This window comes from Centrocercus urophasianus, unplaced genomic scaffold (genome assembly GCF_019232065.1).
Source record: "Centrocercus urophasianus isolate 14NV4802_14NV808 unplaced genomic scaffold, USGS_Curo_1.0 seq_26, whole genome shotgun sequence".
In the NCBI taxonomy this organism is placed as follows: Eukaryota; Metazoa; Chordata; class Aves; order Galliformes; family Phasianidae; genus Centrocercus; species Centrocercus urophasianus.
Genome location: NW_024884822.1, coordinates 10,872,196 through 10,899,169, shown reverse-complemented (window position 1 = coordinate 10,899,169; position 26,974 = coordinate 10,872,196). Strand labels below are relative to the sequence as shown.

General features: G+C 57.7%; 3 protein-coding genes across 6 annotated transcripts; 1 reads left to right on the top strand and 2 right to left on the bottom strand.

The window, feature by feature from the left end:
• Positions 1-1,247: 1,247 nt before the first annotated feature.
• Positions 1,248-13,583, bottom strand: ANXA6 (annexin A6). 3 transcript variants are annotated; one of them, XM_042826522.1, is made up of 26 exons: positions 13,487-13,583; positions 11,246-11,293; positions 9,416-9,500; positions 9,039-9,133; positions 8,808-8,921; positions 8,631-8,721; positions 8,474-8,553; positions 8,338-8,394; positions 8,127-8,220; positions 7,788-7,883; positions 7,583-7,641; positions 7,240-7,362; positions 6,985-7,043; positions 6,640-6,718; positions 5,811-5,892; positions 5,494-5,588; positions 5,189-5,302; positions 5,002-5,092; positions 4,615-4,694; positions 4,418-4,471; positions 3,194-3,211; positions 2,798-2,894; positions 2,320-2,415; positions 2,110-2,168; positions 1,707-1,829; positions 1,248-1,603 (listed from the first exon to the last, which is right to left on the bottom strand). In XM_042826522.1, exons 2-26 carry the CDS (start codon positions 11,261-11,263, stop codon positions 1,547-1,549), a joined length of 2,016 nt encoding a protein of 671 aa, XP_042682456.1. In that variant the 5' UTR covers positions 11,264-11,293; positions 13,487-13,583; the 3' UTR covers positions 1,248-1,546. The 3 variants fall into 3 exon arrangements, with proteins under 3 accessions (XP_042682456.1, XP_042682454.1, XP_042682455.1); XM_042826520.1 differs by lacking the exon at positions 13,487-13,583 and adding an exon at positions 11,443-11,498; XM_042826521.1 differs by lacking the exon at positions 3,194-3,211 and having other exon boundaries at positions 13,487-13,569.
• Positions 11,411-19,617, top strand: LOC122164547 (cationic amino acid transporter 2-like). Its single transcript, XM_042826647.1, has 12 exons — positions 11,411-11,473; positions 15,568-15,997; positions 16,105-16,260; positions 16,393-16,558; positions 16,775-16,911; positions 17,017-17,239; positions 17,436-17,572; positions 17,883-17,985; positions 18,063-18,205; positions 18,450-18,616; positions 18,890-18,998; positions 19,163-19,617. The coding sequence occupies exons 1-12, from the start codon at positions 11,411-11,413 to the stop codon at positions 19,615-19,617; spliced, it is 2,289 nt and encodes a 762-aa protein (XP_042682581.1).
• Positions 19,424-26,012, bottom strand: CCDC69 (coiled-coil domain containing 69). Of its 2 annotated transcripts, none has more exons than XM_042826662.1 (9): positions 25,937-26,012; positions 22,621-22,690; positions 22,114-22,259; positions 21,953-22,028; positions 21,745-21,818; positions 21,507-21,608; positions 20,902-21,021; positions 20,565-20,662; positions 19,424-20,461 (listed from the first exon to the last, which is right to left on the bottom strand). In XM_042826662.1, exons 1-9 carry the CDS (start codon positions 25,982-25,984, stop codon positions 20,293-20,295), a joined length of 903 nt encoding a protein of 300 aa, XP_042682596.1. In that variant the 5' UTR covers positions 25,985-26,012; the 3' UTR covers positions 19,424-20,292. The 2 variants fall into 2 exon arrangements, with proteins under 2 accessions (XP_042682596.1, XP_042682595.1); XM_042826661.1 differs by having other exon boundaries at positions 25,901-25,984.
• Between the last annotated feature and the right edge of the window lie 962 nt (positions 26,013-26,974).

Sequence of the window (26,974 nt, the reverse complement as noted above, 5' to 3'; positions counted from 1 at the left end):
CATCCTGCTCTCCCTCCCTGTCCCCAAACACTGTGTGACTCTGGTATCTCACTGTTTTGGCAGTGGGTGCCAGGGAAATTCCTAACATGGAGAAATGGAATGTGGGGGTCAGGTGGGCTCCCTGGGGGGGTGCTGGCAGTGGCACAGCTTCAGCAGGGCTGGAGGCAGCACTGAGGCTCCTATGTGGTCCTGTGCTGCTCAGAGCCAGTGGCTGATGGAGTGGTTGGTCACAGGTTTATAGCGGTCAGTGGGGTGGAGGCCCATCCCTGCACATGTATAGGGAAGGCAAGGACTTATAGGGACCTAAAGGGAGGAGTTGGACTCAGTGGTCCTTTCGGGTTCTTCCCAACTTGGGATGTTCTATGAAATCTCATAGAAGGTGAAATTGTTCAGTGGGGTTGCTCACCCTCGAGAAAAGCATGTTTGTCACAGGGGGTGTTTTACAGGAACACATCAAGAGAACGCTCAGTACAATAACCCCAAACCAAGGCATGTCAGCTTCCGTGGTTTGCCTCTACATGTTGCTACTGCTTGACCTCAGCTGGGTTTGAAACACTGTAATAATGTTGCATTATTACTCCTAATGCTGCTTTGATATTTTGAAGGTGAGCCTTTCCTCATCAGGCTGTTCCGAGGAAAATGTGGGTATTTAAGACTTTTTGTTCTGACTTGGAAACAATTGAAAGTGCTGGAATTTCCCACTTTTGGAAATTCCAGTTCTTTCCTCTTGGGAGCTGGGGGAAGTGCAAACATAAACTCTTTGGGGGTGTAGCCTGCATGGCATGTGCATTTCAACTGCTGTTTTGACAACTTGAAAGCACAGGAAGCTGTGTGTGAGGACGGCTGGGTGCCATTCAGCCTGATGTGTATCTCTGGTTTATGAAAGCCCCATCTGCACGAGATCCAGCCCTGACCACAGCACAGAGGGGAACAGCACAGAACCTGCCAGGGGCTTTCAGAGGTATGGGAAGAGCTTTCAGAAGCTCTGGGTGACATCCATGCACTGCTGCCAGCCCCAGAGTGGTTAACAGCCTTTTGATGATAAGGGTGTGAGGCACCAGTTGCTTAAAATGGTGGTGGATGGCCCGTCCCTGGAGACACCCAAGGTCAGGCTGGATGGGGCTCCGAGCTCCTGATTGAGCTGCATGCGTCCCTGTTCATTGCAGGGAAGTCAGACCAGATAGCTTCTAAGGATCCCTTCCAACTCAAACAATTCTATGAACAAATGGACAGGTCTCACCTCAACGTCAGCAACAGTAAGGTTTTATTCATGAGATTTAAAACCATCTTTCTGATACGGATAAATTCCTGGGCTAGTGGCACATTCGTGTATGCATTTGCACTGAGGCAGACAGTAATCCCCCCCATGGAGTCCCCTCCCCGTGTGCCCCCCTCCCGCAATGCGGTGCTGCTCTCCGGTGCGAAACGAGCTGTGCTCCGCAGGACCCCCGCGTCCCCCAAAGCCCCCGAAGCTGCGGTGACATCCAGGCGGTGGGTGTGCATGTGCTGGCTCAGACACGACGTCGAGGCTGGCCTGGCCTCCTAGTCATCCCCCCCCACACAGGGCCAGCAGAGCATTGCGATAGTCACCGGAGGTGTCCTTCTGCAAGAGGACATCTGGCTCAGTGCTCTCTGCCCCCAGATCTTCAGATTATGGCTTGGCCAGAAAAAGTACTGAGTCAAGTGGGGTGCCCCCCTCCCCTTACCTCGATCATATGGTACAGAGATTTGTCAAACAGGTCTATGAACTCGTCCCGGATGTTGAGCAAGTCGATCTCGCTCCGGGAAATCATGATCCGAGTGAGGGTCCTCTCATCTGTGCCGGCACCCTGTGGAGGGGAATTTGAACAAATAAACCCAGAAAGAGGGGCACGGGAGCCTCTCAGCATATCCAGCACAGCCCAATTTGGAGGTCACCACTTAGGCATATGCAGGGCTCGCTGCTGGCATGACACAAGCTTCCTGTGTCTCTGCTAATCCAGAACTGGTATGAGCTCAGTCCTGCTCCCTTGGGGATGGCTGGAGGCCAAGCCCCATTGCAACAATGGGATGAAATCAGAGTCCCAGAGGGTCCCATAGCCCTGTTCCCTTAGGAGAGCCCATCTGTACCTTCATGGACTTGTAGAGCTTGTCAGCAAAGAAGGCTGGCTTGTTCTTCACGCTCCGCACTGCAACACAGAGGGGAGAGAAGCTGAGTGCAGGCATAGCCCCATAGGATGCCCTGTAAATGTCCCAACCCCACGCCGTGCTGTGAGCCCCCCTGCCCCAAAGCAGGGAGGACGCAGGCAAAGGGGCTGCTGCCTGGTGCCCTGCACTGACCGATGGCCACAAAGGCGTCTCTCACATCTCCTGACATCCGCTTCCTGATGGAGTGCTCCACGTCGTGGTTGGTCATTTTGACAAACTCCTGGAAAACTTGGGATGGGGAGAGGAAAGATCAGCACCAAGCGCTTGTCCCAGCCCCAGGAGACCCAAGCATCAAATGCGGAGGTTTCTGCACAGCATGGGACAAGCTTGGGTGACCCCAGTCGACCGTCCCAATTGGGGTCTATGCTATCTCCTCCCCCTGCCTCCTCCCCATCACTGCTGGAGACGTGGGGCCACCCAACGATCAGAGCACTTGTGCCACAGGCAGGATCCAGCACAGAATGACAAAATCATAATCATAGAATCATTAAGGTTGGAAAAGACCACCAAGGTCATCGAGTCCAACCACTGACTCATCACTACTGTGCCCACTAAACCATGTCCCTCAGTGTCACATCCCCCCCAGCAGGGAGGAGTGGGGCAGTCCTACCTCTGCGGAGGTGCGGGTAGCTGCGGGTGCAGAGGATGCTGAGGAAGCGGGTCTCCAGGGAGTCACTGGAGTCATTGCTGGCAACGTCAGCAAGTTTCTACGGGAGGAGGAGAGAGCGAGGGGAGAGATGGCAGTCAGCTCTTCATAAATGTGAAGGTTCCCAGCTGCACAACCACGCATTGTGTCTGACAAAAAGTGATGTTCTCCAGTTTTTATGAAAAAGATGGAATGCTTGTCATTAGAGTTATTCTTAACATCTTTTGAGGTGGATGACCAATAGTGCACAGGGAACTCAGAGCTGCCGGACACAGGAACCCCCAGCCCCAGCCCTGCACCCATGGACTGCAGCTCTCAGAAGTATGCACAAGGCTGAGGAGCAATAGGGCAGGCACTCACCAGGGTCTCAGCAACAACCTGGTGGAGAGAAAGAGAGAGACAGGAAGACAACAGGATCAGAAGGTGCTGCACAACCTTTCGCTTTCCTTTGACAATGTGAGGGAAGTCTATCAAAAGCCCACAAAATGACCTGTCCCCTGCTTCCCCAGGGCTGAGCTGATTGCAGAATCCCCCATCTCCTCCTCCAGTTCGGTCCCAGGCTAATGGGGACTGAGAGAATGGGACAGAGCTGGGGCTGGATTTGAGCAGCCCAGATCTGGAGCACACCAGCCACCGCTGCTTTGCAGCAGAACACCACCCGGCGCCGGGACAGCTGCAGTCCAGCTGCAATCCCTGTGCTCGTCATCCCTGGCTCTCTCTTTCTCTGCAGCAGCACCAGCAGCAGCACTAGCGCATGCAGAAGCGAAGCAGCCGCTCCCTCTGCTGGCAGCAGCTCGACTGTCCCCATGCTTATGGCATGCACTGGGGCAGGGATGCTAGGTTGGGGAGAGGTGGCCCCTTGCTCTGTGGCCCAAGGAGCGATGCTTGCCCCAGAAAGGGGCCCCTCCCCATTCTTCACCACATGCCAAATGAAGCCAAAGGGAAGAAAAAGAGGGGAAGAGCCCAGCGCCATCCTGCTGCAGAATGGGGAGGCAGCCCGAGGGAGCAGGATATGGCTGCAGTGCAGGACCTGCAGCCACCAAGCTCTCCATCACCTTTGGAGAAGTCTCGACCTGAAAGAACAGGACCCCAGGCGATGGGCCCAGCACCCCAATTCTGCTCTCTCAGCCCTCCCCATCTGGTCTTGACTCATCATCACCCAGTGAAGACCAGGGGATGGTTTGGGGCAGCATCCTGAGCACTGGTGAGGTGCAAAGCAGCATAAGCTTCAGTGCTTCCCCATGCACAAGGCAAAGAGGTGAGTGCCTCCTGCAAGCCAGCCCAAAGCTGCTTTTGAAGCTGAAGATCCGTGTTTCAGTACTGCTGTGTGCTGTGGAACCCCAAAGCAGCCACTCTTCACAAGAACAGTGCAGCTTTGGCTGGGTGCTCCCTGGGGCTGCTATGTGTGCATGGAGCAGCATCACCCAGCACATCAGGCAGGGCTGCAGAAATCAGTCCTGAGAGCTGACATCCTTTCACTTGTCATTTCTCCCTGCAGCTTGCAGAGACCCAACCCCAGCACCATGTGTTGCCCTGAGGATGCAATGCCCTTGATCCTATACAAACAGCTTGTAAGCTTCTCACCTTGGCATCTTCGTGTGCCTGTGTGAGGTTCTCCGGTCCCTCATCACGATTGCCCTGTGGGTCAGTGCAAAAATCATGGAGATTTGGGGAAGAAATCTGGGAAAGTCCCAGGTGAGGGGAGGACAGACAGGGCTCTCCCAGCCCACAGCCACATCCCCACAACCTGCAGCAATGCCTCGCATGAGAGCTGTCCATACCAGAGCCAAGGAGACGAGGATCCTCTTGAAGTGCCCCGATGTGTCAGAGCTCAGGTCGTCCTCCAAGCTCTTGTGGTAGGCTGAGGGTAAGGGGACAGCTGAGCTCTGCCAGCCACCAGCACCCACTGTCCCTGTGACCCACCCGTGGGGTCTCTTTGTGCCTCCAGATGCCTCTATGCCTGGAGGTGGGGACCAGCCCAGCAGCTGTGATGCCTTTCTGCTGGGAACACAGAGCTGCCTGCTTTAAACCAGAGGGCTCTGGGGCAGAAGGGGCTGTGGATTTAACCTGCCTCTTGCTGCTCTTGTTCCATAAGGAGAAGGGGGCTCGGGTGGAAGGGAAAGAAATGCATGGCCCTCAGTGCTTCCCACAGCCCTCCCATCCCATACCCTGCTGGTACGCCTCGTTGATCGCTGCTATCTCCTGGTTGTTCCGTGTGGCCAAGATCTCAATAAGGGTGCTCTCATCTGTGCCAGCCCCCTGCAAGAGAGCATCCCCAGGCCTTCATCCTGTCCATGCAGCAAAACCCGCGCTGTCTGTGCATGCAGAAGCCAATGGCATCACTATGACACCCACCTCCACTGCCTTCCTCAGCTGCTTGGCATCGTACTGCGCCGGCGTCAGCATGAGCCCGAGGATCAGTTTGGCCAGGCTTCCTGATAGCTCTGACTTCAGGTCTGCCAGCAGGTCCTGCAAAAGCAATGGGATGTTTGGTGTGCCAGCTCCTTCTGCAGGGACAGTCCAATGCAGCAGCAGGGAGAAATGTGTGGAGGGAGGCAGCTGGGAAGGCCCCAGCAGGATTTCTTGCAGCGAGGAAATGACATTGAGGAGGGAAGGACACAGGCAGAGCAATGGATCAGGACAAGAGAAGCCAGTGGTACCCTGCCATAGTGAGCCTTGTAGGCCTTCAGAATCTGCTGCCTCTGGGCATTGCTCCTCTGTGTGAGCACCTCGATGATGGCCCCTTCATCTGTGCCTGCAATGACAGCAGAGATGCAGGTGAGGGGCTCCAAGGGTCCAATAGAGCCGTGCACATTGTCACCCCCTGCAAACTGGTGCATGAGGAGGAGCTTACGTAGCTACAAAGCTCATGCTTTATTGTCCCAGGGCTATTCTGCAGCCCTGCATGTGTTTTCTGCCCCAGGATCTGTTGGGGAGCATCTCCCCATGGATTCAGCATGGGGCTGGGTGCACTTACCCAGACCCTTCATTGCCTTCCGCAGCACCTGCGCATCACCATCATCATTGAAGTTGCCCACGGGCTGCACGGTTCCTCGCAGCTGTGGAGATACAGAGTGTGTGGGTTTGCCCGTAGGCAGCAGGATGGGAGGAAGGAAGGATGGAGGGAGGGACAGTGCCACCCAGCAAGCCCAAGCCAAAGCAGGTGGTGGATTAGTGCGAGCACCTGGAGCTGGGTGAGGATGTCCCCAATACCATCACCCCTTCCATCTGAGGGTAAACCATAGCCAGGCAGCAGAGAGAGGGGAGCAGGTGGCAGGCAGCCCCGTGTCTTGGTGTGCTGCTTTTTGCCATCCCCTAGCACTGAGACCTCATCAGCTGAGAGCCAGGAGAGGGGCACAGAAAGAAATCATGCCCAGTGTCCTTACACAACTCCCAGCACAGCACTGGGGCTCCCAGCCCTCTGAGCATCTCTCTGCCTGCCCTAAAGCACTGTGTTTTAGGTACCTCCAGCCACATGCAGGTCCCACCAACTGTGCCCTGGGTACCCTTGCTCTGGGGTGAGTGCCCCGGGGCTGTGCGGGCTGCATCACACAGACATGCAGGAGCTGCTGCCTCAGTGAGAGAGGCTTCTGAAAGACGGGTTAGTGGGGACAGGACTGGCTAGCCCTGCAAAGTTACGCTGATCTGACATTGTGCCCCAAAATCAGAGAGACAAGAGTTGTAAGAAGGCACACAGCAAGAGGTAGAAAGGGGACACGGGTAGTGCCCCGTGACAGAAGGGAGCAGGCAGTTCCCAAGCTGGCGGTGAGCAGAGGAGGCTGGGGGCAGGGGCTGAGGGTGCTGACCTCCACTTTGGCCACCGCGCTAAGCTCCCACATCCGATAGGCCACCTGTGCTGCCTCGGGGAAGAACTCACCTGCGGCACTGCAATGGGATGGCAAGGACAGGCAGACAGTGAGTTGCACCCTGCCCTGCAGCCACCCTGTCCTGCACATCCCCAGGGTTCCACAGCCACCATGTGCTGGGCATGGGGCAAGTGGAAGGGACTGTGGCATCAGTGGTGGGAGTGTTAAGGGGACCACAAGGTCACCAGACCCAGCTGGGTACTCCGCAGGGAACCAAACCATAGGTTTGTACCCAGCCCCAGAGGGACAAGGATGGATGGAAAAGGGGGTGGCAGGTGTTCTTACTCATCATCCCCTCCACACAGCTTCAGCAGCGCCTTCTTGTACTCTCCAGAGGTGTCCTCCTGGAAGGATGGACAGAGATGGATGATGGTGCATGGCAGAGTTGCACTATGGTCACAGGATGGTGCCGTAGGATTGGCACAGGGAGAAGGGCTCCCTGAGCTGTCCCCTCGAGCTGGAGCCCTGGCGCATGGGCTGCCCCACGCTCAGCACTGGGAGGGAGGCAGCACTGGGAGAGCAGGACTCCCCAGCCCTCACCTTTATCATGTTGTGGAGAGATTTGTCATATTTGGTCCTGAACACCTCCCGGATGTCCAGCATGTCAATCTCGCTGCGTGACACCATGATGCGGATCAGCGTGTTATCCCTTGTGCCCAACCCCTGCAATGGAGCATCCCTTGTGTCAAGCCCTGCAACTGCAAACCCATTCACACTGGGAAGGATGCTTGGATTTGGGGCTCTCTATTGGGTTTCCCTCAATCCCAAGTCTGGTGAGTCCTTTGTAGGGGAGAGCCGAGGTCCCAGGACACAAGTCCTGGCTTCACAGCCACTCATTGGCATGGTGAGGGGAGATTTCCTTGGGCTGGGGCGATGTACCCACCTTCATGGCCTTGTAGAGCCTTTCAGCAAAATACTCTGCTGTGCTTCTGATGCACTTCACTGCAGGGGAAATGGACAAAGTGAAGGGGGGGACAATGGCAGCCTGCCCTGCACAGTCACCCCCCTGACCCCACTGGTGCTTGTGCTGCACCATGCAGCCCCAGCAACGCCAGTGATGGTTTCACCACCCAACTGCACCACCATACCTACTGCCAGCATCAGCTTCTCGAAGTCACCAGAGAGCTCTCCCCGGATGCTCCTCTCGATTGGCTTCCCCGAAATCTTCAGGTACTCATCAAAGACTGCGTTAGGAGAGTAGAGTGTTGGATGCTGAGCCCTTTTGGGGCTACCAGGAGTGGAACAGCACCCCTTTAGGGTATAAACCACTCTGTAGGTATGGTGTTCCAGTGGCTTGGAAATCCCTATCCCTCCTGTGGGTCAGCCCAGTCCTTTCTGGGGCATGCAATGTGCCCCAGAAGAAGTCAGGCCCCATGGTCCATGCAGGTGGCCTTGGCAGGAGGTGCCCAAGCCCTGCAGGTGCTCACCCATACGGAGGTGCTGCTTGCTCCGCCGGCCCAGGATGTAGATGAACTGAGCCTCATCAGTGCCCCACTTCAGCTCACCAGCTTCCAGCAGGTCCTTATGGAATGGGGAGGGGGCAGAGAGCCTGAATCAGAGTGCTACTTGCACGCTTTGCAGCCCCAGGTCTGGCTCATCCCGATGCCACCCTACTCAGATGCCACCCATGAGCCTCACCTTGGCATCCTGCTCCACCAAGTCCTCGCTCACCACATCGTCCTCCTCTCTGGCGCCCTGTGGGATGGCCATGGGCTCAGCTCTGCTGGGTGAAGCACCCACTGCTGGCCGAGGCTGGACAGACAGACAGACATACCTGAAGCAGGACAACAAGCATCTTCTTGAAGTGGCCTGATGTGTCCCCAACGATGTCAGCCTCCAGGTCTCTCTCATATGCTAGTGAAAGATGGAAAATTCAGCGCTGGGGGAGATGAGATCCCCTTAGTTTTCCCCTGCCCTTCCCCAGCCCTCACCGTCCTTGTAGGCAGCCACCAGGTCGTGGATCTCCTGGTTGGTGCGGGAGGCGAGGATCTCAATGAGGCACTTCTCATCCGTGCCGACACCCTTCGAGCACAGACACACAGCCCTGTGAGCAGCAGGGAGAGCTGAGGGCATCCCCAGAGGGCTCCCAGAGCCCGATCAGCCCTTACTGCAATGGCATCTTTGATCTCCTTGGCATCGCTATAAGCCGGAGGCCGCATCAAGCTTACAATCAGCCGCTCAAACTTGCCCGTCAGCTCGTACTTGAGGTCTGCAATGAGGTCCTGGGAGAGGACAAGGAGAAGGAGGAAGGGGCTGAGATGCCTGTGGCCGCGCAGCATCCCCTGAGGGCGCAGGATGCAGCATTTGGGGTGCGGATCAGGGCACATTTCTGCTGTTACCTTCCCATATTGGGACTTGTAGGCTTGGCAGATCTCTACACGCTGCTTGTTGCTGCGGGATGTGATGAGGTCAAGGATGGCATCCTTGTCACTGCCTGTGGGGAAAGTCAGGTGGCTGTGTCTGGCCCCATGGCTGGGTCCCACCCCACTTTGGGCTCACCATCACCATCCCACCATGCCCAAAGCTGCTGCTGGCTCAGGGTGGGAGCAGAAGCAGAACTGTGGGGAGGAAGGGAAGAGGGGGAGCTGGGAGCAATCTTGGCATGCTGCTGAACTAAGCAGCTGGAAGGGTTGCAATGCGGGGCACCCAGCATGCAGTTGGCAACTAAAGGACATCAGGGTGGTCCTGGGGTGACAGCCTCGAGGAGCATCCATACCAAATCCCTTCATGGCATTGTACAAGGCGTCTGCATCCTGGCTGGCATTGAAGCCTGGGAAGTCCTTCACCGAGCCCCTGTAAACCTGGGAGGGAGGAAGCAAGGAGATGCAGGGGGAGGGCAGCCCATGACCAGTGCTTCAGAGGGGGGGAAGAGGAACTGAAGGCTGAGGGGCAGCAGAATGAGGCTGGCTCCTGCCTGGGGCTGAGAGAGCTGAGCTCAGCCTCAAACCCAAACACTGTTCTTCTTTCCAATTGTTTCCTTTCCTGTTTGCTCTCCTTGCTGCATAAATTGTTTGTGTCTCATGTCCCTGCAGACTGACCTTCCCACTTGTATTTTGCTGGCACTGCTCTCTGTTTGCCCAAGGTTAAGCTGAGTGCAGCCCTCCCTGACCCAGGTGTTTGTTAGTAGTCCTGTTGGCTCTCCTGGGGGCAGCTCAGAGGGTTTGGGTGGCTGAAAGAGAAAGCTCCTGGAAGACCCCTGAATGCAGGGACCCCTGCAAAGCAGCAGGGCTTCAGGGAATTAGCAGTGCAAACCCAAAGCAAATAAAAGGAAGTCATTTTCTCTGCCTCCTGTTGTGAGCAGGGAAACCCTCAGGATGCTGAGGATGCCTGAGCTCTGCATGGGGTCCAAGCAATGAGGCAGGGACTGGAAAGAGCAGAGGCTGGAGTTTCTGTCCCCAGGTTAACTTTGCCCAGGGTCAGTCATCCCAGCAGAGCCTGGGGTCAGACCCTGCATTTTGTCAGCACAAGCCTGGGATGGAAGCAGATCTGAAACTGACACAATGCTGTGGTATAAGGAACTGGACACATCTCTGCTGTGGAAGAGCTGAGCAGTGGAACTCCGTTAGCAGTTTCATATGGGAAAGGGAGTAGGGCTGGGGACCAGAGCTTGCAGAGAGGAGACACTGTCCTCAAGGGAGGCGTGCAGGCATGGGTGCAGATCGTGTTGCAGCTGATTCATCCGAGAGCTGCATTTAGCCCCACTTCCCGGCAGCTCCAGACCCTCCTGCTGCCAGCACACACATGGCATTGACAAGGAGAGGCAGGGAAAGGGAGGTGCCCAGAGGCAGCAAGAAGGGACAAGGGTGGCTGAAGGGTGCTGGGATCTCATGGGTGGGTGACACAGAGCTGGCAGCCAAGGCCAGCTGCAGTGCTGTGTGGTGGGAATCAGGGAAACTGAGGCAGGACGTAGGTGCATCACCCCCTGCTTCCCACAGGACCCCAAAGTGGTGCAGAACATTGCTGGGGAGGGAAGCAGCATCCATCCCGCTGTGCCTTCCCACACTTCCAAGCCCTCCGTCGCCCTGCTCCAGCAGCTCAGGGCCCCCCACCTCCCCTCCTCCAGCCTCTGACTCATCTCAGAGCTAAAAATAAGCCAGGCTGGGACTGGTGGGGCGGAGGCAAAATTCCCAGCGTGTCTCCGCTCCCACCCTCAGCAGCTGCTTGGGCTCTGGACCACCGATGCTCACCCGCGCTGTGCCCCAGTTCCCCACTCAGAGGCAACCACTAAGTGAGGTGCCGCGGTTTGCTGGACTTGAGGCAATAATGGTGTGTTTTCTAAAGGCAATGGCGAGCAGCAGGGCAGTCAGCCACTTCTCTCCCCCATCCCACTGTGGTCTCAAAGGGATTTTTGCCCCTGGCCTGCCTCTAGTTCCCCCCCCCAGCATTACCTCTATCTGCTGGTGTTGCCTGGGGAGACCAGAATGTGCACAGACCCCACACCACACCCCCACACCACACGGCTGCTATCCCAGCCCTGGGGGCAACACTCCCATGGCCTCCCAGAACCCATCCCACCCAAGCACCCCATAGAGTGCAGTCACTATACCTTTCCTTTGGGCGCCATGGGAATCGCAGGGATGAGGACACAGAGGAGCTGAAGGAGGAAGCAGAAAAACAGACGTGAGCCAAAACATCCCCTGGTACCCTGCAACATCTATCAGAACAGACAGCTGGGTGTTCCCTGTCCCCTCCAGGGCACTGTAGGGTGACCATGGAGGGATCACAGCTGAGCTCCTTTGGCACCTGGCAGCAAGATGGGAGCAGTGCAGATGATGTGAGCCTGCACAGTTTCCTGCTGCTGCAGAAAAGAACCCATGAGGGGAAGAAAGTGCTGAATATGTGGAAATGGGCTGAGCATCCTCTTTGGGGAGCATGCTCTGGCACTGATCCCACCTCCTTGCCATGCCCCATGATGCGCCCATGCTGCTGGGCTGTGACCGTGCATCCCAATGGCCCTGAAGGCACCCTGGCTTCAGGGATGCCTGGGGAATCCCTGCTGCCATATGGGACCAGGCAGCACCTGGGTTTCTGCACACCAAATCAGCACTGCCATCAGCTCAGTACACAGAGCGGAGCTCCGGAAACCTAGATGGGTTTCTGGGGTTTCCAGGGTAACAAGTAGGTTGTTTTCTAACAATCATCACCATTTATAGCTGCAGTCTGTCTCAATGTAAACCTTCCCCACCCCCATGGAGAAAGTCCCCAGGCAATTCTGAGAAAGCTGTTGGAGGGAGAGGAACAGCTGGAAAATGGAGGGCGGCCCTGCAGGAGTCCCTGAGCACCATCTGAGCCTTTGGCCCCAGCGCCGTCCCCATCGCGCTCTGCCAGTGCCGGCCTCCCTCTGCTACACATTGCACAGGAGCACAAGGCACAGCTGGGCCCCTCTGGGCTTCCAGCCGGGCAGCAAGCAGGGGGAAAGCACACAAATTCACCCAGCTTCACCCCATGTCTTTGCGAGGGCAGACAGCAGAGGAGGGTGAGGCCCTGCCCGTGCTGCAGGGCACCTTCTGGCACTGAGCATTTCTGCAAGCATCCTTGCCAGGGCAGGAAGTCTTGCAGAAAAGCTGAGCTGCTGCTTTCTCTTTTCAGCTCTGGGAGAGCCCCAGCATTGCAGCAGGGCTGCAGTGCACCAGATGGGTGCCATGGATCCCAGCCCTCGGCCCGTGCATGCTTCCAATGCCTCTCAAGACCCTCTGTGTCGCAGGGGATGTGGGCTTCATCCTCTCTAGCCACAGAGGAAGCCCTGCAGCACAGTGCTCCCTCCCTCTCCGCATGCAGCAGCCAGGCTGAGTCCGCCCTGTTCATCACAGCAGTGAGTGCCCTGCCACACCCAGTGCCTGCAGTGTGCCTGCTGTCCTTCATAGCAGAGCTCACCGTGGGGCTGAGACATTTGTGTAGACCCAGAGAGAATGGATCCAACTCTTCCCCAGGTGACTGAAGCTCCATGCAGCCCCCAGCCTAACCTGATGGAGAGCTCTGTGCCCCTGGGCCAAAAGTGGCCCTAAATGATGCACACACACCATCTGTCCTATCTGCATCAGCCCTGCTTTGCAGCCACTTCAGCACACTCAGCTCCTTGCAAGCCCTTGCCAAAATCCTGGTGCAGATGGCCGGATCCTGCCCTGGCCCACACCATGGCTCTGTCACTGCAGCAGGGCAGAGGCTGTGGCACACCCAGAACTTCTCACCCTGCCCCAGGGAGGAAAAAGAGCTCCAAGGGGTTGGAAACGTTGCAGATGTGCTCCCCACCGAGAAAAGGGGGGCGGGGGGGGTCCCCGAGGTCCCCTGCCACACCCTAGTGCCAAAAGTCCCCTGCGCTAAAGTGCATTTCAGGCGTTTCCCTGCACAAAACCTCACCGTTAGTAAAAGAAATGGGATTTCCCTCCGTGGAGGGCAGGTGTGGGTGTCCCAGGGCACGGTGATGGGTGTTTGTGCAGCTCAGAGCGCACAAAGCCACATCGCCACTGCCGGACACACCCATGGGCCCTGGCCCTGCAGCAACGTCTGTGCCCTAAAAGCGCCCCTAAACCCCTCCATCCCCACAGCAGCGCAGCCCCGGATTTTGTTAGAAAGGAATGGCTTTGCAAATAAAGTTTAAAAAAAGAAGAAAAAAGAAAGGAAAAAAAAAAAAAAGAAAAAGAAAGGGCTGGTTGCCAGCGTCCCCTCAGCCCCCCTCTGCTTGCATCCCTCACCCCTCACCATCGCTTCCCCCTCCCTCCCCTCTCCCCTCGCACTGCACCGCGGTGCCTTTGCTTTGCACGCCCCTTGCACGGCAGCTCACACTTACCAGCACGGCCCAGGCCTGTTGGGTAGCGGAGCAGCCAGGCGCGCTGCTGGCGTACTGGTGGCCGTGTGCCCGTCCTTGCAGCTGTTCCTTCCCTCCTAACAACGTCACTGCTGCCGGCCCCAATCCCCGCCCGCCGTGGCTACGGGGTCAGAGCTGCGCTCCCACCCTCCCCACCCCAAACCCCGTGATTTTGGATGAGCGCAGTGTGGGGTGATCAGATGCTGCCCGTCCCTGCCAGGGCTTGGGGATGGTAGTAGGAAACCCCAGTGTTGGGTGAGGCTGTGGGGCTGCAGGGGGACCGCAGGGATAATGTTTCAGCTGCAGAAATTTCATTGCTGCCACTCTCCAGGGTAACACCAGGGTGCCCCACTGCCCGCTCCTTCTGCCAGACATCTCCACCTGCACAGAACTTGCAGCATCCATCCCTGATGCCCTCTGCCAAAGCCAAGGGAGGCTTTTCCCCCCTTCTGTTAAGGAGAAGGTGCTGAGCAAGCTGCAAGATGCTGATCTGGATGCTGCAGGCATACGTGAGGCAGGAGCTGTGTGCTGCAAGGAGAGCTGCTCGGTCCCCCTGCAAACCCAGAGCAAAGACTTTGCAGCAAAGCCATGGGTGGAGTTGCAGGCTGAGCATCTGCACGGTGCTCCTTTTCTGCAGCCCCCCATTGCACCAGGGTGAGCCCCTGCTCCCCGCCAGCACCTTTCCCCAACCAGCACAGGGCTACAGTGATGTCCCTGCTGTGACAGCAGCACGAGGAAAGCTGGGCCGCTTTGGGATGCGTGGTGCTGACACCTAACCCCTGGCATCCCAGCCTGTAACATTGATCCCAGGTGGGCTGTGACATGGCCCATGGCCAGCATGGGATTGGACTGTCTCGCAGGGAACCACAGACACCCTATTGTCAGGAGCTACTCATGCTGCACCCCCTGCACTGTTGTTCCCCCCCAGGGCAATGTTCCCTGGGGAAGGCGTTGGTGGCTGGAGACCTCACTCGTGAGGCTGCGTGGGTGACAAATGTGGCTTTGTTCAGCCTGTGCTGCGCTGCAGGACGATGGCCCCGCTCTCCTCCTGGTGCCACGCTGTGCTCAGTGCCCCAGAGGTGCTCAGGGGGTGCACTGGGGATGTGGGGCTCAGACCATGTCTCTGTGCTCTGTGTGCTCTGTGTACTTCTAGGCTTTGTCCCCTCCCTGCTGATGTCCCCTTCCAATGGAGACGTCACTGCCTGAGTGCAGCCCCTGGGCTCAGCACCCCCCAAATCTGGATGGGTGCTGCTGTTGCAGGAACCATGGAAAGGGAGAGGGAGGGAAGAGCTTCCCCCTTCCACCTGCCCCAGCAGCTTTGAAACAATGGAAACCCCTCGCTAATGTCCCTGAGCCCATTAGCATTGTGTGCTCGTGTGTATGGTTTGGAAGGCATTATGGGAGAAATATTTCTGCATAGATTTCCCATTGTACTGCAAGAGCGGTGGTCAGCGGAGGGCAGGGGCGGTGGGCAGAGGGAGGATCAGGGTGTTCCCAAAGGGATTTAAGCCCAAGGGGTGAGCGCAGATGCTACTGGGGCTGCCTGAGGGTCACTTTGCAGCTGGAGAAGTTTTCCTAAAGGATTGCCAGGGTGAGTAGTTGGTCTTACCAGGAAGATGCTTTAGATTTTGATAACCTTCTGACTGAAACAAAATGATCAGGGAAAAGGGGTCTGAGTGGGACTGATGGTGTGCGATGAGGAAATGCAGCTGGGGATGGGGTGGGAAGGCAGGCTGGATGTCTGGCTGAGATCCTGGCCCCTTGAAGAGAAGATTACGGGACCAAACTCCGTGCTGCACAGTGCAGCACCACGGGAATGTGAAGGCATGCAGTGCCCTTTGCTGTGCTCCTGGGAGCTCCCAGGGGAAGGCATGCAGACCGCAGCACCAACCAGGGCACCAATGTCCACCAGTGTGGGGTTGCTGCAAGGCTGACATCCTTTTTGGTGACATTAGCAAGCCACGGAATCACTGTGCAGGCTCACGGTCCCCTGCCTGAGATGCGTTATGGTGTGGTTATGGTGCAGTGGGAGCATCCTTGTGGCAGCCAGTGGTCCCCTGTAGTGCCCTCTGAGGCCATCCCCCAATGCAGCATCCTCACACTATCTCTTTGCTGTCCTGCAGATGCCGTGTTGGGGCCGCCTGCTTTCCACCTGGATGCTGCTCTTCCGCAGGAAGACCCCGGGCAGCTCAGTGCCCTCCAGCCTCCGCCGCTGCCTTTCCCCCTCTGACCTGGTTGCACTGGGAGTGGGCAGCACGCTGGGGGCTGGTGTTTATGTGCTGGTGGGGGATGTGGCCAAGACCACCTCCGGCCCCAGTATCATTATTTCTTTCCTGATTGCAGCCATTGTGTCCATTTTATCTGGGTTGTGCTATGCCGAATTCGGGGCGCGCGTGCCCATGGCCGGCTCTGCTTATCTCTACTGCTATGTGACAGTGGGCGAGCTGTGGGCGTTCATTGCTGGGTGGAATCTGCTGCTGTCCTATGTCATCGGTATAGGGCACTTCTGACCCTTCCAGTGCTTGGTGGCCGTGGGTTTGCCTAGCTCCATTGGGGGCATCCCCAGCAGTGCCCAAGTCAACACCATCACCTCTCCCCAGGTACTGCCAGCGTTGCTCGAGCCTGGAGTGCTACCTTTGATGAGCTCCTTGGCAAGAGGATGGGGAGGTTTTTGGATGCCCATGCCCCCATCCACTCAGCAGGGCTGGCGGAGCATCCCGATGTCCTTGCTGCATGCCTGGTAATGCTGCTGGCAGGTAGTGTGCTTACCCCACACCACCCTACTGCGCAGGAGGATCCCACTGCTGTCCTCCATTTCCACCATCCCCAGTGATGTCCACTGTGGTGTCACCCCAAGGGCACAGACAGCTTTGTGCTCTTCTCCCCAGGGCTGCTTTCCTTTGGAGTGAAGGAGTCCACCACAATCAACAAAGCTTTCACTGCCCTCAATGTGCTTGTCCTGCTCTTCATCACAGCCAGTGGCTTCATCAAGGGCGACCTGAACAACTGGCAGCTGCGAGAAGAGGATCTGCTCTGGGCAGCCCATGGAACTGGGTATGAGTGGCTCTGCTACCCAGTGCTGCCTTCATGGGGTGTGGATGGATGGGTGGCCCCCTAACGCTCTCTCCAAGGAAATTCCACTTTCCCCTTTATGTCTCCATGCTCTGTGTTGCAGGGGATGTGGGGATATTGACAATATGCTTTAGAGCCGAAGTCCCATCCTGAGACCCCTTTATGCTGTCTGACTCTTCCTTCTCTTCTTCCTCACAGGAACCAGTCCATGGCTGACAACAAAACTGGTGTCTTTGGGGTGGGAGGCTTCATGCCATATGGTTTCACTGGCACCTTGGCTGGAGCTGCAACCTGTTTCTATGCTTTTGTTGGGTTTGACTGCATTGCTACCACAGGTGAGCCAGGAGAGATGGAGTTGTGAATTCCACTATGGGGGTAAATCCTCTGCACCCATGCAGATGCTGCAGATCCACTCCCCAGCCTCATCTTGTCCTCCTCAGGGGAAGAAGTGAGGGACCCACAGAGATCCATCCCCATGGGCATCATCCTTTCCCTCCTCATCTGCTTCCTGGCATACTTTGGAGTATCTGCTGCCCTCACCTTGATGATGCCCTACCACCTCCTGGACACCACCAGCCCCTTCCCAGTGGCTTTTGACTATGTTGGCTGGGGCAGTGCAAAGCATGCTGTGGCTGTGGGGTCCTTGTGTGCCCTCATCACCAGGTGAGCGGGGGTCCTGGTGTGCCCAGATGACCTGTGGACACCACACCTGTGATGTTGGCCCTTATCTGATGGTAAGGGAGGTGACAGCCATGCCAATGTGGTCTTGAAGAGGTCATAGATGGTACAGAAGAGTGGGAGCTCCCCTGGGTGCAGGGTGCTACCTCCCGAGTGCTGCCCTTTTCTCCCCTCTCTGCAGCCTCCTGGGCTCCATGTTCCCCATGCCAAGGATCCTGTATGCCATGGCTCGAGATGGGCTCCTCTTCAGTCCTCTAGCCAAAGTCAGCCGCCGTCAGTGCCCGGTGGTGGCCACACTGGTGTCTGGAGCAGTGGCAGGTGGGCAAGTTACTGAGCTAGATGTTATCCACCAAAGTTGTTCTCATTCAGAGCTCCTATATAGAGCCCCTATAGCCTGTCTATGAGTTGAGCAACATTTAAGGTTAAATTCATTGTGGGGGGAGCCAAGCAGAACCAGCAACCCTAAAGCGAGGAGCTGGGAAATTCCTACAGAGGGTCTCTTGGAGACTCAGAAGTGGGTGCTGAAGGCTGGTGCTGTGCCCAGGGGCTGAAGCATCACCAGCTTGAGCCCTGCTGCAGTGGTGACACAGGGAGAGCATGGCCCATGCTGTGCTCCTCATCCCTGCAGCTCTCCTGGCTCTCCTCCTTGACCTGAAGGCTCTGGTGGACACCATGTCCCTCGGCACGCTGCTGTCCTACTCACTGGTGGCTGGCTGTGTGCTTCTGCTCAGGTGTGGCTGCAGGGTGGGCTGGGGAGGGGGGGATGGGGGCACACAGCATCACTGCCTGATGTTGAACATCTGCTCAGGTACCGCCCTGAGCCCTGCACCCAGGATGTTCCCGTGAGGAAGGTCCCGGTGGCACGGTCCTGGTGGCAGGCTGTGCTGAGGCCACCCCCCCATCCCACCCCGCATTCCTACACCGTGGTGTCCTGGGCTCTGCTGGCCATCGGTACACGTGGGGGCTATTGGAGAGCTGGTGTGGGCGGACCCGTGGGGACGTGGCGGGGTGGGCTGGATCACGCCCTGCCGCACATGCTGAGCTCCCTCCTGCCCTCTCCTGGAGCCTCTCTCGCTTTCTGCTTTCCATGCTAAAAGCTACGCAGACAGTCCCGAGCTGCCAGCTCCCACGCCGGCCCCCTGTCCCTTGTCGCCGCAGGGAGCTGCTCCTAAGGCACTGACCCGTATCCCCACAGCCGCGCTGCTCGGCGCCGTCGGTGGGCTTAGCGGTGCCGCGCTGCTTTGCCTGCATGCCCATGGGGCCGGCTGCGGGGCTGCCCTGGTTCTGCTGCTGCTGGGAATCTTGGTGGCCGCTCTGCTCGTCTGGAGGCAGCCCCAGAGCCGGGAGAGAGCATCCTTCATGGTGAGCAAAGCGGCCTCAGGGACCTTCCCTAGGGAAAGGGATCTAGGGGATGGAGCACCTGCAGCACCTCCTGCCCCAGTGTAGCACCTATCAGCCAAACCACCCCGTGAGCACCCACTTCCACAGCACGGGCTGGGTGGCAGCACCCCTCAGAGCACCATATCCCAGTGATGGGATTGGGCTTCCCCTTGCCATAGCCACAGCACAAAGAGTCCAGGTAGGCTGCAGCTACCCCAAGGGGTCCAGGCTGACCCCATGACCTGACGGCTGTAGGTTCCCTGCCTGCCCTTCCTGCCACTGCTCAGCATCACCGCCAACAGCTGCCTGATGGCACAGCTCGGTGCGGCCGCATGGCTGCGGTACCTGCTCTGGATGGCCCTTGGTGAGCCCTGCACCTTGCTTTGCTCTGCTGGTGGGGAGTGGGTGGTGGAGAGATGCCTGCTTTACTAGGACAGGGCAGTGGGAGCATCCCATCCTCTAATCCATGGCCCAAAGAGTTTGGAGGAGAGGGCAGAGAGCCCCCCACTCTATTCTGCTCATTTCCAGGCTTCCTCATTTACTTTGGCTATGGGATCTGGCACAGTGCTGAGAACCACCAGCCCCGGGAGACGCAGGAAGACAGGGCTGGGGATGCAGCACCCATGTGCCTGGGGAGGGCTGGAGGGGATGGCCTGGTCCCCACCGCCTGGATTCATCCACCCTGTGCACAGGGAGCTGCTGTCCCTGAGCAGCCCCAACCCCCAGGGCAAGCCCCTGCTAAAGGATCTTTGTTCAGAGAGGATAAAGCAGTCGAGCTTTTTTGCTGGTTTTGTTATTTTTCTGCCACCCCACCGGTCCTCAAAAACACTGACGCTGGGTTCTCGAGGCTGCTGCTTCTCATCGACTTGTCATTGTTACAGCCAGTAGCACGTTGGCCTGGTGCACAACTCATACACACACACAAACACATGCACAGACACCCACACCCCGACCTACACAGCCCCAAGGAGGGGACAGACTGATGACAGCCTCTGGAGTGGTGACTGTTCCACTGCAGTCATGTGTGCCCAGGGGAAAGTGCTGTGTGCATCCAGCCCATACCTGTGTCCATCTGTGTGCAGCGGCCCCACGGACCTGTTGATGACCCCTGGCTTGGAGCAGGGGGATGTGACCTGCTGGCATCCTGTGGAAGGATGCTCTGCTCCCAGATGTGAATCTCTACCCAGCACTGGGAGAGAAGATGGGGCTGGTGGTGCTGGCTGATTGCAGCAGGGACAGGCAGGGCTCGGCTGTAGTGTAGCAGTGAGCAGGGTCATACCTGGGCGTGGGAAAGGTCCCTGGGAGCTGATGCTGGAGATGGAGGTGGCAGCAGGGAGCTCTGACTGCCCGCCCGCCCCAGGGAATGGGACCAGCACATCCCATGCCCACCCCACCTCCAGGCAGCACTGATGCTGGATATTCTCAGAGCCAAGCGCTAGGTCAGATCCAACCCCCACGCACATCTGTGTGTTCCAGCTGACCCCGCTCACCCCCAGAAAAGGGGTGTGGGGATGGCACAGCGTGTCCCCCCCTGCAGCAGAGGCCGGGGAAAGGCAGGCGCAGGCGTCCTGGGAAGTGCTCCATTGCGTAGGGCCGCCCCAAGGGCCGGCCCTGGAGAGTGGGGGCACTCACAGCCATGCTGCCCCCTGGGCTGTGCGCTACGTGGCAATGAGAGGCACGTCACTGGCAGCGATGGGGAAGGGGCAGCCATCCCCCCCGTTGAGCACACGGTACAGCAGCTCCTCCTTCTCGTGGTGAGCCTGCTCCCGCAGCTTCGACTCCTTCTCCAGCGCCCCACGGATGGCCAGCAGCTCCTCTGATAGCTGCCTGTGGGCAAAGGGCAATGCTGTGGGATCCACGTCCCCACCACTGTCCCTTGTGCCTCCTCAGGTGCCAACCTCAGCCGTGAAGCTGATGGGTGTGTGCTTACCTTGTCATCACCAGGTGGTTCTGGGTGCGCACCTGCAGGTCCTCATTCTCTTGCTGCAAGGTCTTCACCTTCTCCTCCAGCAGAAGGTTTCTCTCTGCCTGCAAGGGGAACACCAGGGTGAGGAGGGGACTGGGGAGCACCCACTTGTGTCCCCCAGTGCTGTGCTCAGTGGGAAGCCATCTCAATGACACCTCCCTGCTCCAAGGGAGTAACCAGGCTCCATCCAGCTCCATTCAGTCACAGATACTGGTCAGTATTCAGGTGGGGAGGAGATGCATTCGGGTGAATATCAAGAGATAGAAAGAGCAAAACCCATTTGCACCCCCCTTGAACCCACCACACTCTCCAGGTTCAGCAGCTTCTTGTCCAGGCCGTGGATATGCTCATTCTTCATCTCAATGACAAAGTGCAGACTCTCCAGCTCCTGCTCCCAGAAGGGGCTGGGGCTCCCATGCTCCTAGGGGTACGGGGGAGGGGGGTCAGAACGGCAGCAGGGTTGGCACTTGGTGCTTCCACCTTGGCTTATTTGCCCGTGTGTGACCCTGCTGGCATGGTGCTCACAGCTGGGGTCCTTCATGCCACAGTAGGTTTGTACACTCAATGTGCCAAGATTTGCCCTTCACTTGTGCTCAAGAGCCCCAAACAGCCCACACGCCTCCCAGGAATGGCATTTCACCCCTTCAGCTGTCCCAGTGCCCTCTGTGCATCCATTGCTGGGGTCCACCAGGGAAACTTTGTGCCAACCTCCCAGGAACAGGACACCTCCCTGACACCAATATGTGCCCTGGGCAGCCTGATCCAGTGGGTGGCAGCCTTTCCTTGGCAGGGGCTTGGAACTGGATTGGCTTTAAGGCCTCTTCCAACCCAAGTCATTCTATGATTCCACGGATATTTGCACCCTGGTTGTCCTTCATAGGCCACCAGCTGTGTGTATCCCAGCACCTCGATGTGCTTCTTGTAGTCCCTGCTCAGCAGTGATTCCTCCACCCGCTTCATCCTGTCCTGGAAAGACTGCAGCTGGGACTTCAGTGCGGTGATGGTCTCCTGGGCAGCAGGGGAAGAAGCAGGAGGCAGCTGGGATTTTTTTTCCAGCAGGGGCAGCCCAATAACAGCAGGACTGCACGGCATACTGGAGACCCCAAGATGGTCCTCCTAGGGCTGAGGATCTCCCCATGGGTACCTGTAAGGCTTCCTGGGACCTGTGGTGGGACTCTGCCAGCAGCAGCTTCTCCTGCTCGTGCACTCTTTGGAGCTCTGTAGGGGGAACAAGAGCTGAGTGTCACTGGCACAAGGACACCAGCAGTGGCGTCCCCACGTCCCACAGCCCCACACGAGCTGGAGAGGCTGTGGGGAGCAGGTGGGGGTTGTGCTCTGCCCAGGGATCTCACCTTGCAGGGTCTCCTCATGCTCTCTCCTCAGGGCATCAAACTTTTCCTTCAGCTCCAGGTCCTTTCCCTTTTCCACCTGGAGATGACAAGACCCTGAATGTCCCATAGGCTGTCCCTGCAGCCAAGCAGTGCACCCCGCAGCATCCTGATTCCTGACCCACCTGGGTGCTGACACCTCGCTGTCCCTCATCCTCTGCCCCCCGGGCTCCTCGCAGCCTCTCCTCCTCCTCCTGTCCTTGGAGCAGTTTCACACCCTCCTCACCGTGCTCCCCCCCCGGCGCTGCCTGCTCCTTGCCGGCTCCATTGGCTGCAAAACAAACGGGGCTGAAACCGGGCACATCCAGCTGGTATCAGCCCCTCTGTGCTCTTCCACTGGACAAATCCCTCCTCCCAACACACTCAGTGCAAATTAACACTAATGGGACGGCGTTAGCAGGCTGTGAAAGGAGGCAACCCAGTGCCTCCTGCCCTGGGAATGGCCGATCTGTCCAAGATGATGGGATACCACTAAGATACCATTGAGATGCCACTGGGATTTCATCGTCCCTTCCCGTGCTGGAGCTGGGGCATCACCCCGAGCTTCCATCAGCCTCGTGGGGACTGTTTTACTGCTTTCATAGCAGTACCCTGAGTGAGTGCATCGATGGAGACAGACATTTCCTTCTCACCGTTCTCTGTCCTCCGGGCGCTGAGCTCCTGGCCAGGCACTCCCTGCTGTTGCTTGCCTTTTTGCTGCCTCTAGCCAAGAGAAACATGATATGCACAATAGGACGGGACAGCAAAACTTTTGTCTGAGTCCCTTTCACCCTCCTCCATCCCTACTTCCCTGGGGCGCACCGTGACCAAACACAAACCCCATTAGGGAGCCTGGCTGGAGAAAAAAGCAAAGCAAAGCAAACAGGCGCGGTGCTGCTCCGCTCCCTGGCTGCCCCTCTTTTGCAGCTGCAGGGAAGCGTGCTGCCAGAGAGAGAGCGGGGAACGCTGAGCCTCTGGGAAGCCCCGGCTGCGTTTGCCCTTCTATGGTGCTGGTGGAGGCAGCCGGGATTTGCCGTGTGCGGTGTGAATGCGGCATGCTGAGGTCGGGCTCTTCCCTGCCTGCAGCTCCGCTCCAGCCCCGAGCTGATCCTTCAGGGCATTGAGAATGGGAAATGGGGATTTAAGAGCCTGGCACGTCTGCCAAAGGGTTCCTTGTGCCTGAGACTCAGCTGCGGGAAGGGTGCAAAGTGGAAACAGCACAGCATGTTCTGTGCCTTGCATGGCTGCACAATGGCCATGGAGGCCTTTGGGGACACCTTCCAGAAGTAGGTCTCAGATGTAAGCCTGATGAAGGCAAGACTGTGAGAGGGCATGGCCATGGCACAGCCAAGGGGACGCAGCCCAGGGTGCTCAAAACACCATGAAGGTGATGCCCAGGGACCGGCTGTGCGCAGACCATGTCCCCAGCATGGCTCTGGGGCACTTTTCCCTCTCTCCTGTGCCCACGTTCAGTGGAATGGAGCCCCAGAGTCTCTTTGCTGCCCATCAAGTTGGATTTGAGGCAACTGCATCAGCTCCGAAATCATTGCCTGGGGTGAGCAGTGCATCAGCCTCACCAGATCTGAATCCCTGCCCTAAGGCTGCAGGTGACAGCACCTCTGGGAGCAACTGGAAGAGTGTCTGCAGCTCAATGAGCTCTTGAGTGCTCCTCTATCTTGGAGGAGAGCTTCACCACAAAACCAAAACCAAGTGACTGAAAGCTAAACGCGTGTACAGCAGCCCCAGAGCTGCTCCAGCTGCAGCAGAGTTTGCACTGGGAGAACCACACAGAATGTCCTGCAGGTGCTGCTGTTCTGGTTCTGGGATGTTTCAGAACGAAGACATTTGGAGAGGCATTCAGGTTTGGAGAGGCTCATGCCAAAACCACCCTGCAGCTTAAAACAAAATTAAGGCATGCATGTCTATACTCAAATTCTTACAACAAAATATTTCTCCTGGTGGAGCAGAACTGTTTGGGGTCAGTTCTGAGCAGCTTCCCCCTGAACCTGCAGCACCTCGAGGTGTGCACCCACGTACCTGCAGGCAGCTGTGGGCCTCTGCCTCAGCTCTCAGTGCTTTTATGCACTGTGTTTTCTTCCTCTTTTCGTGCTTCACACGAAGCAACGAAACTACGCAACGTTGTGGTAAGTGAATGAAATCACACAGAGGCAGGAAACGAACATTCAAATCCCAGTTGGGCTGCTGGGTATTGCTTAGTGGCTGTGGAGAGGGGGGACAGGATTTGGCTGATGGCCCTAAAGCACCTCCCTAGGTCTCAGCAGATGCCCAGTGCAGAGTACACGGGACCTGCGTTCTGCTGCTCTCCTGCAGAGGTTGTTTCAGGGTGACTTTCACCCCTGTACAGTCGGATCCGCCGCCGACAGCCCCACGTTTTGCATTCTGACCTTCCCCTGCCTCCTGCTGCTACATATAGTTCCTATATCTCCAAAACAAACTCACCCCAGCCCTGGAAAGCATCCAAGCCTCAGCCCTGATCTCTCTGAAAGGCATCCAACCAAGCAGTGAGCACACATGGAGGGGAAGGGGCCCCCAGAGCCAGGCTCCCACCTGCCCCCACTGCCTTATCACAGAATCACTGAATTGTAGGGTTATCAGCCGCCGCTGCTGGGGAGGACGTGGCTGCCCAGCAGTGCCTCCCCTGGCTGCTGCTGCTCCCCAAGGTCACCTCTGCCATGGGGCCGGTCACATCCCCCTGTGGGGACCCCTCTGTCCCGGGGGTTTCTGGGGTTCCCCACCCCAAGAGATGTGCTTTAAAGGCACATCCATCAGCAGTGGGAGGGTGGAGGTCTCACACTGCGCGCTGTGGTGCCCTGGGCAGGAGGACATGGCTGGCGGTGCTGTGTGCCTTCCTTTACCTCTTTTGGCCATAAAGGGGATTTTCGGTGCTGCTTTCAGGATTAAAGCACCTGAGTCATAGCAGCGGGGACGTTGTGCGTGGTGCAAACTGCAGCAAGCCGAGCGGATGAACAGAAGAGTTAGAGAGCGGGCGCAGGAAGGGAGGTGTCTGCAGGCTGAAATTTCCGCATTTCGGTACATGTGTGCCTCTCAGCACCTGGAACTGTGGGGGCTGTGGGTTCTTCCTGCCCTGTGCCCCCTTCCTGCAAGCTCTCAGCGTCATCAACCGGCCCAGAAGCATCTGGTCTCATGACACAGAGAAGAACGTTTTTTTCCATGATACAGAGAAGCAGCCAAGCTCTCGAGTGCTGTAAATAAGACACTTGCTGGCTGCGGGGCTGTGCCTGCTCCCCCCACACATCCTGCAGTGTTTCAGCTGTGGGTTCCCACTGCCCCCCTGCACAGGGCCATGGGGGCACTGCGGGGCTGTGCCAACTTCCTTGCTGCCCATCCAGCACCCATCGACAGCAGCACGCAGCACATCCAACTCACAAACAGCCCTGAGGCCAATGGCGGGGGGTAAAGGAGTGTGAGCAGGGCAAAAAGAAAAGGGTGATGATGTCTGGGGTTTAACTTGCAGAAGACCTCACCCGTGCACTGGAGGACTCAGCATTTCCCTGCAAGAGTGTAACATTGGGCAGGATGGGTACATTGGAACAAGGGTGGGGAGGGAGGGAACCACTCCTGGGACATGGGGGGATGCTATGGGAGAACGGCAAGCAACAAGCTGGGGATGAACCCTGTGTGGAATAAGCACTTCTAATACCATTACCCCGATGCTGCACCCCCTCGGTATGAGCTTCCACGTGCTGTGGGGCTTCTCCCCCACGCGGGTGCAGCAGGGCAGGTGGCTGCTCCGGGACCTCAGCAGCACAGCAAAGTGGGGCTCCCCGCCACCCTCACCCCACAGCAAACCCCAACTCCGCGCAAATCCCAGCCCCACGCGAACTCCCAGCCCCTACCCGAACCGCATCTCCACGCCAGCTCCCACCTCCCTCAAACCCTCACCCCACGCACCCCCAGCCCTGCTCCCGGCAGACCCGGCTCCACTACCTTGCCGCCGGCGGGGCAGCAGCGCAGGGCGCTGCCGGAGCCGCCCATGGAAACCCGGAGGCGCTCAGGCTCGGGGCGCGGGGCGCGCCGTCATCCCCGACGGACGGGCGGCGGCTTCCGCGGAGAGCGGCGGCACCGGAGGGGACGGGACGGGTCGGGCCGGGACGAGCCGCCCCAGCTGGGAAGGCAGAAGAGGGAAAAAAATAAAATAAAATAATTAATAAAGTCCCGAATCGCAGTGGCTGCTCGCAGGCGGCGCCGGGAGAGGGTGCTCTGCACCCCCAGCAGCGGGCAGCCCCCCCTCCACTCCCCCCCCGCAGCTGCTTGCCCGCCCCCGGGGCTGTCCCTGGGTGCACAGCGGAGACGATCCGGCCCGGTAACCCCCCCCCCTGCCCCCCCACCGTGTGCTCGGAGTGCTCCGACGTGGGGGGGGGACCCTGAGCGAGGCTGGGGTGCGGCAGGAGCTGAGGGGGGAAGCCCTGAGGAAGAGATGAGTTGGGGTTAGGATTAGTGCTTACTGTGGGGTACTTGGGGGGAGGTGCTGGTTTGGGAGAGGTTTTGTTCTGCTCCGGGGGGGCTGTGTTGTCAGTGTTGTCTGCAGTGCCTTGGGGGGGCCGTGTCCTGCTCACCCCCTCCTCAGCACCCCAAATGCCCCCTGGGTTGGGGGCGGGGTGCCATGATTCAAGTAGGAAATCCTGTGGTTTGGGAATGGGCTCCGATCAGGAGGGGTTGGAGTGTCCTGTCACACGACTGCTGCCAAAGAGGGCAGGTTCCTCTGCACTTTTTTGGTTGTGATGATTTTATTAAAAAGGCTCTAAAATAAATAGAAAGGAAATGGAGAGGGAAAAGGGAAGGGAAAGGGGAAACGGAGTGGGAAAGGGAAAATAAAAGGGAAAGGAAAGAAAAAGAAAAAATAGAAAGGGAAAAGAAGAAAAAGAAAAAGTCTGGATCTGAGAAAAAAAAGAAAGAAAAGAAAAAAAAGAAAGAAAGAAAGAAAGAAAGAAAGAAAGAAAGAAAGAAAGAAAGAAAGAAAGAAAG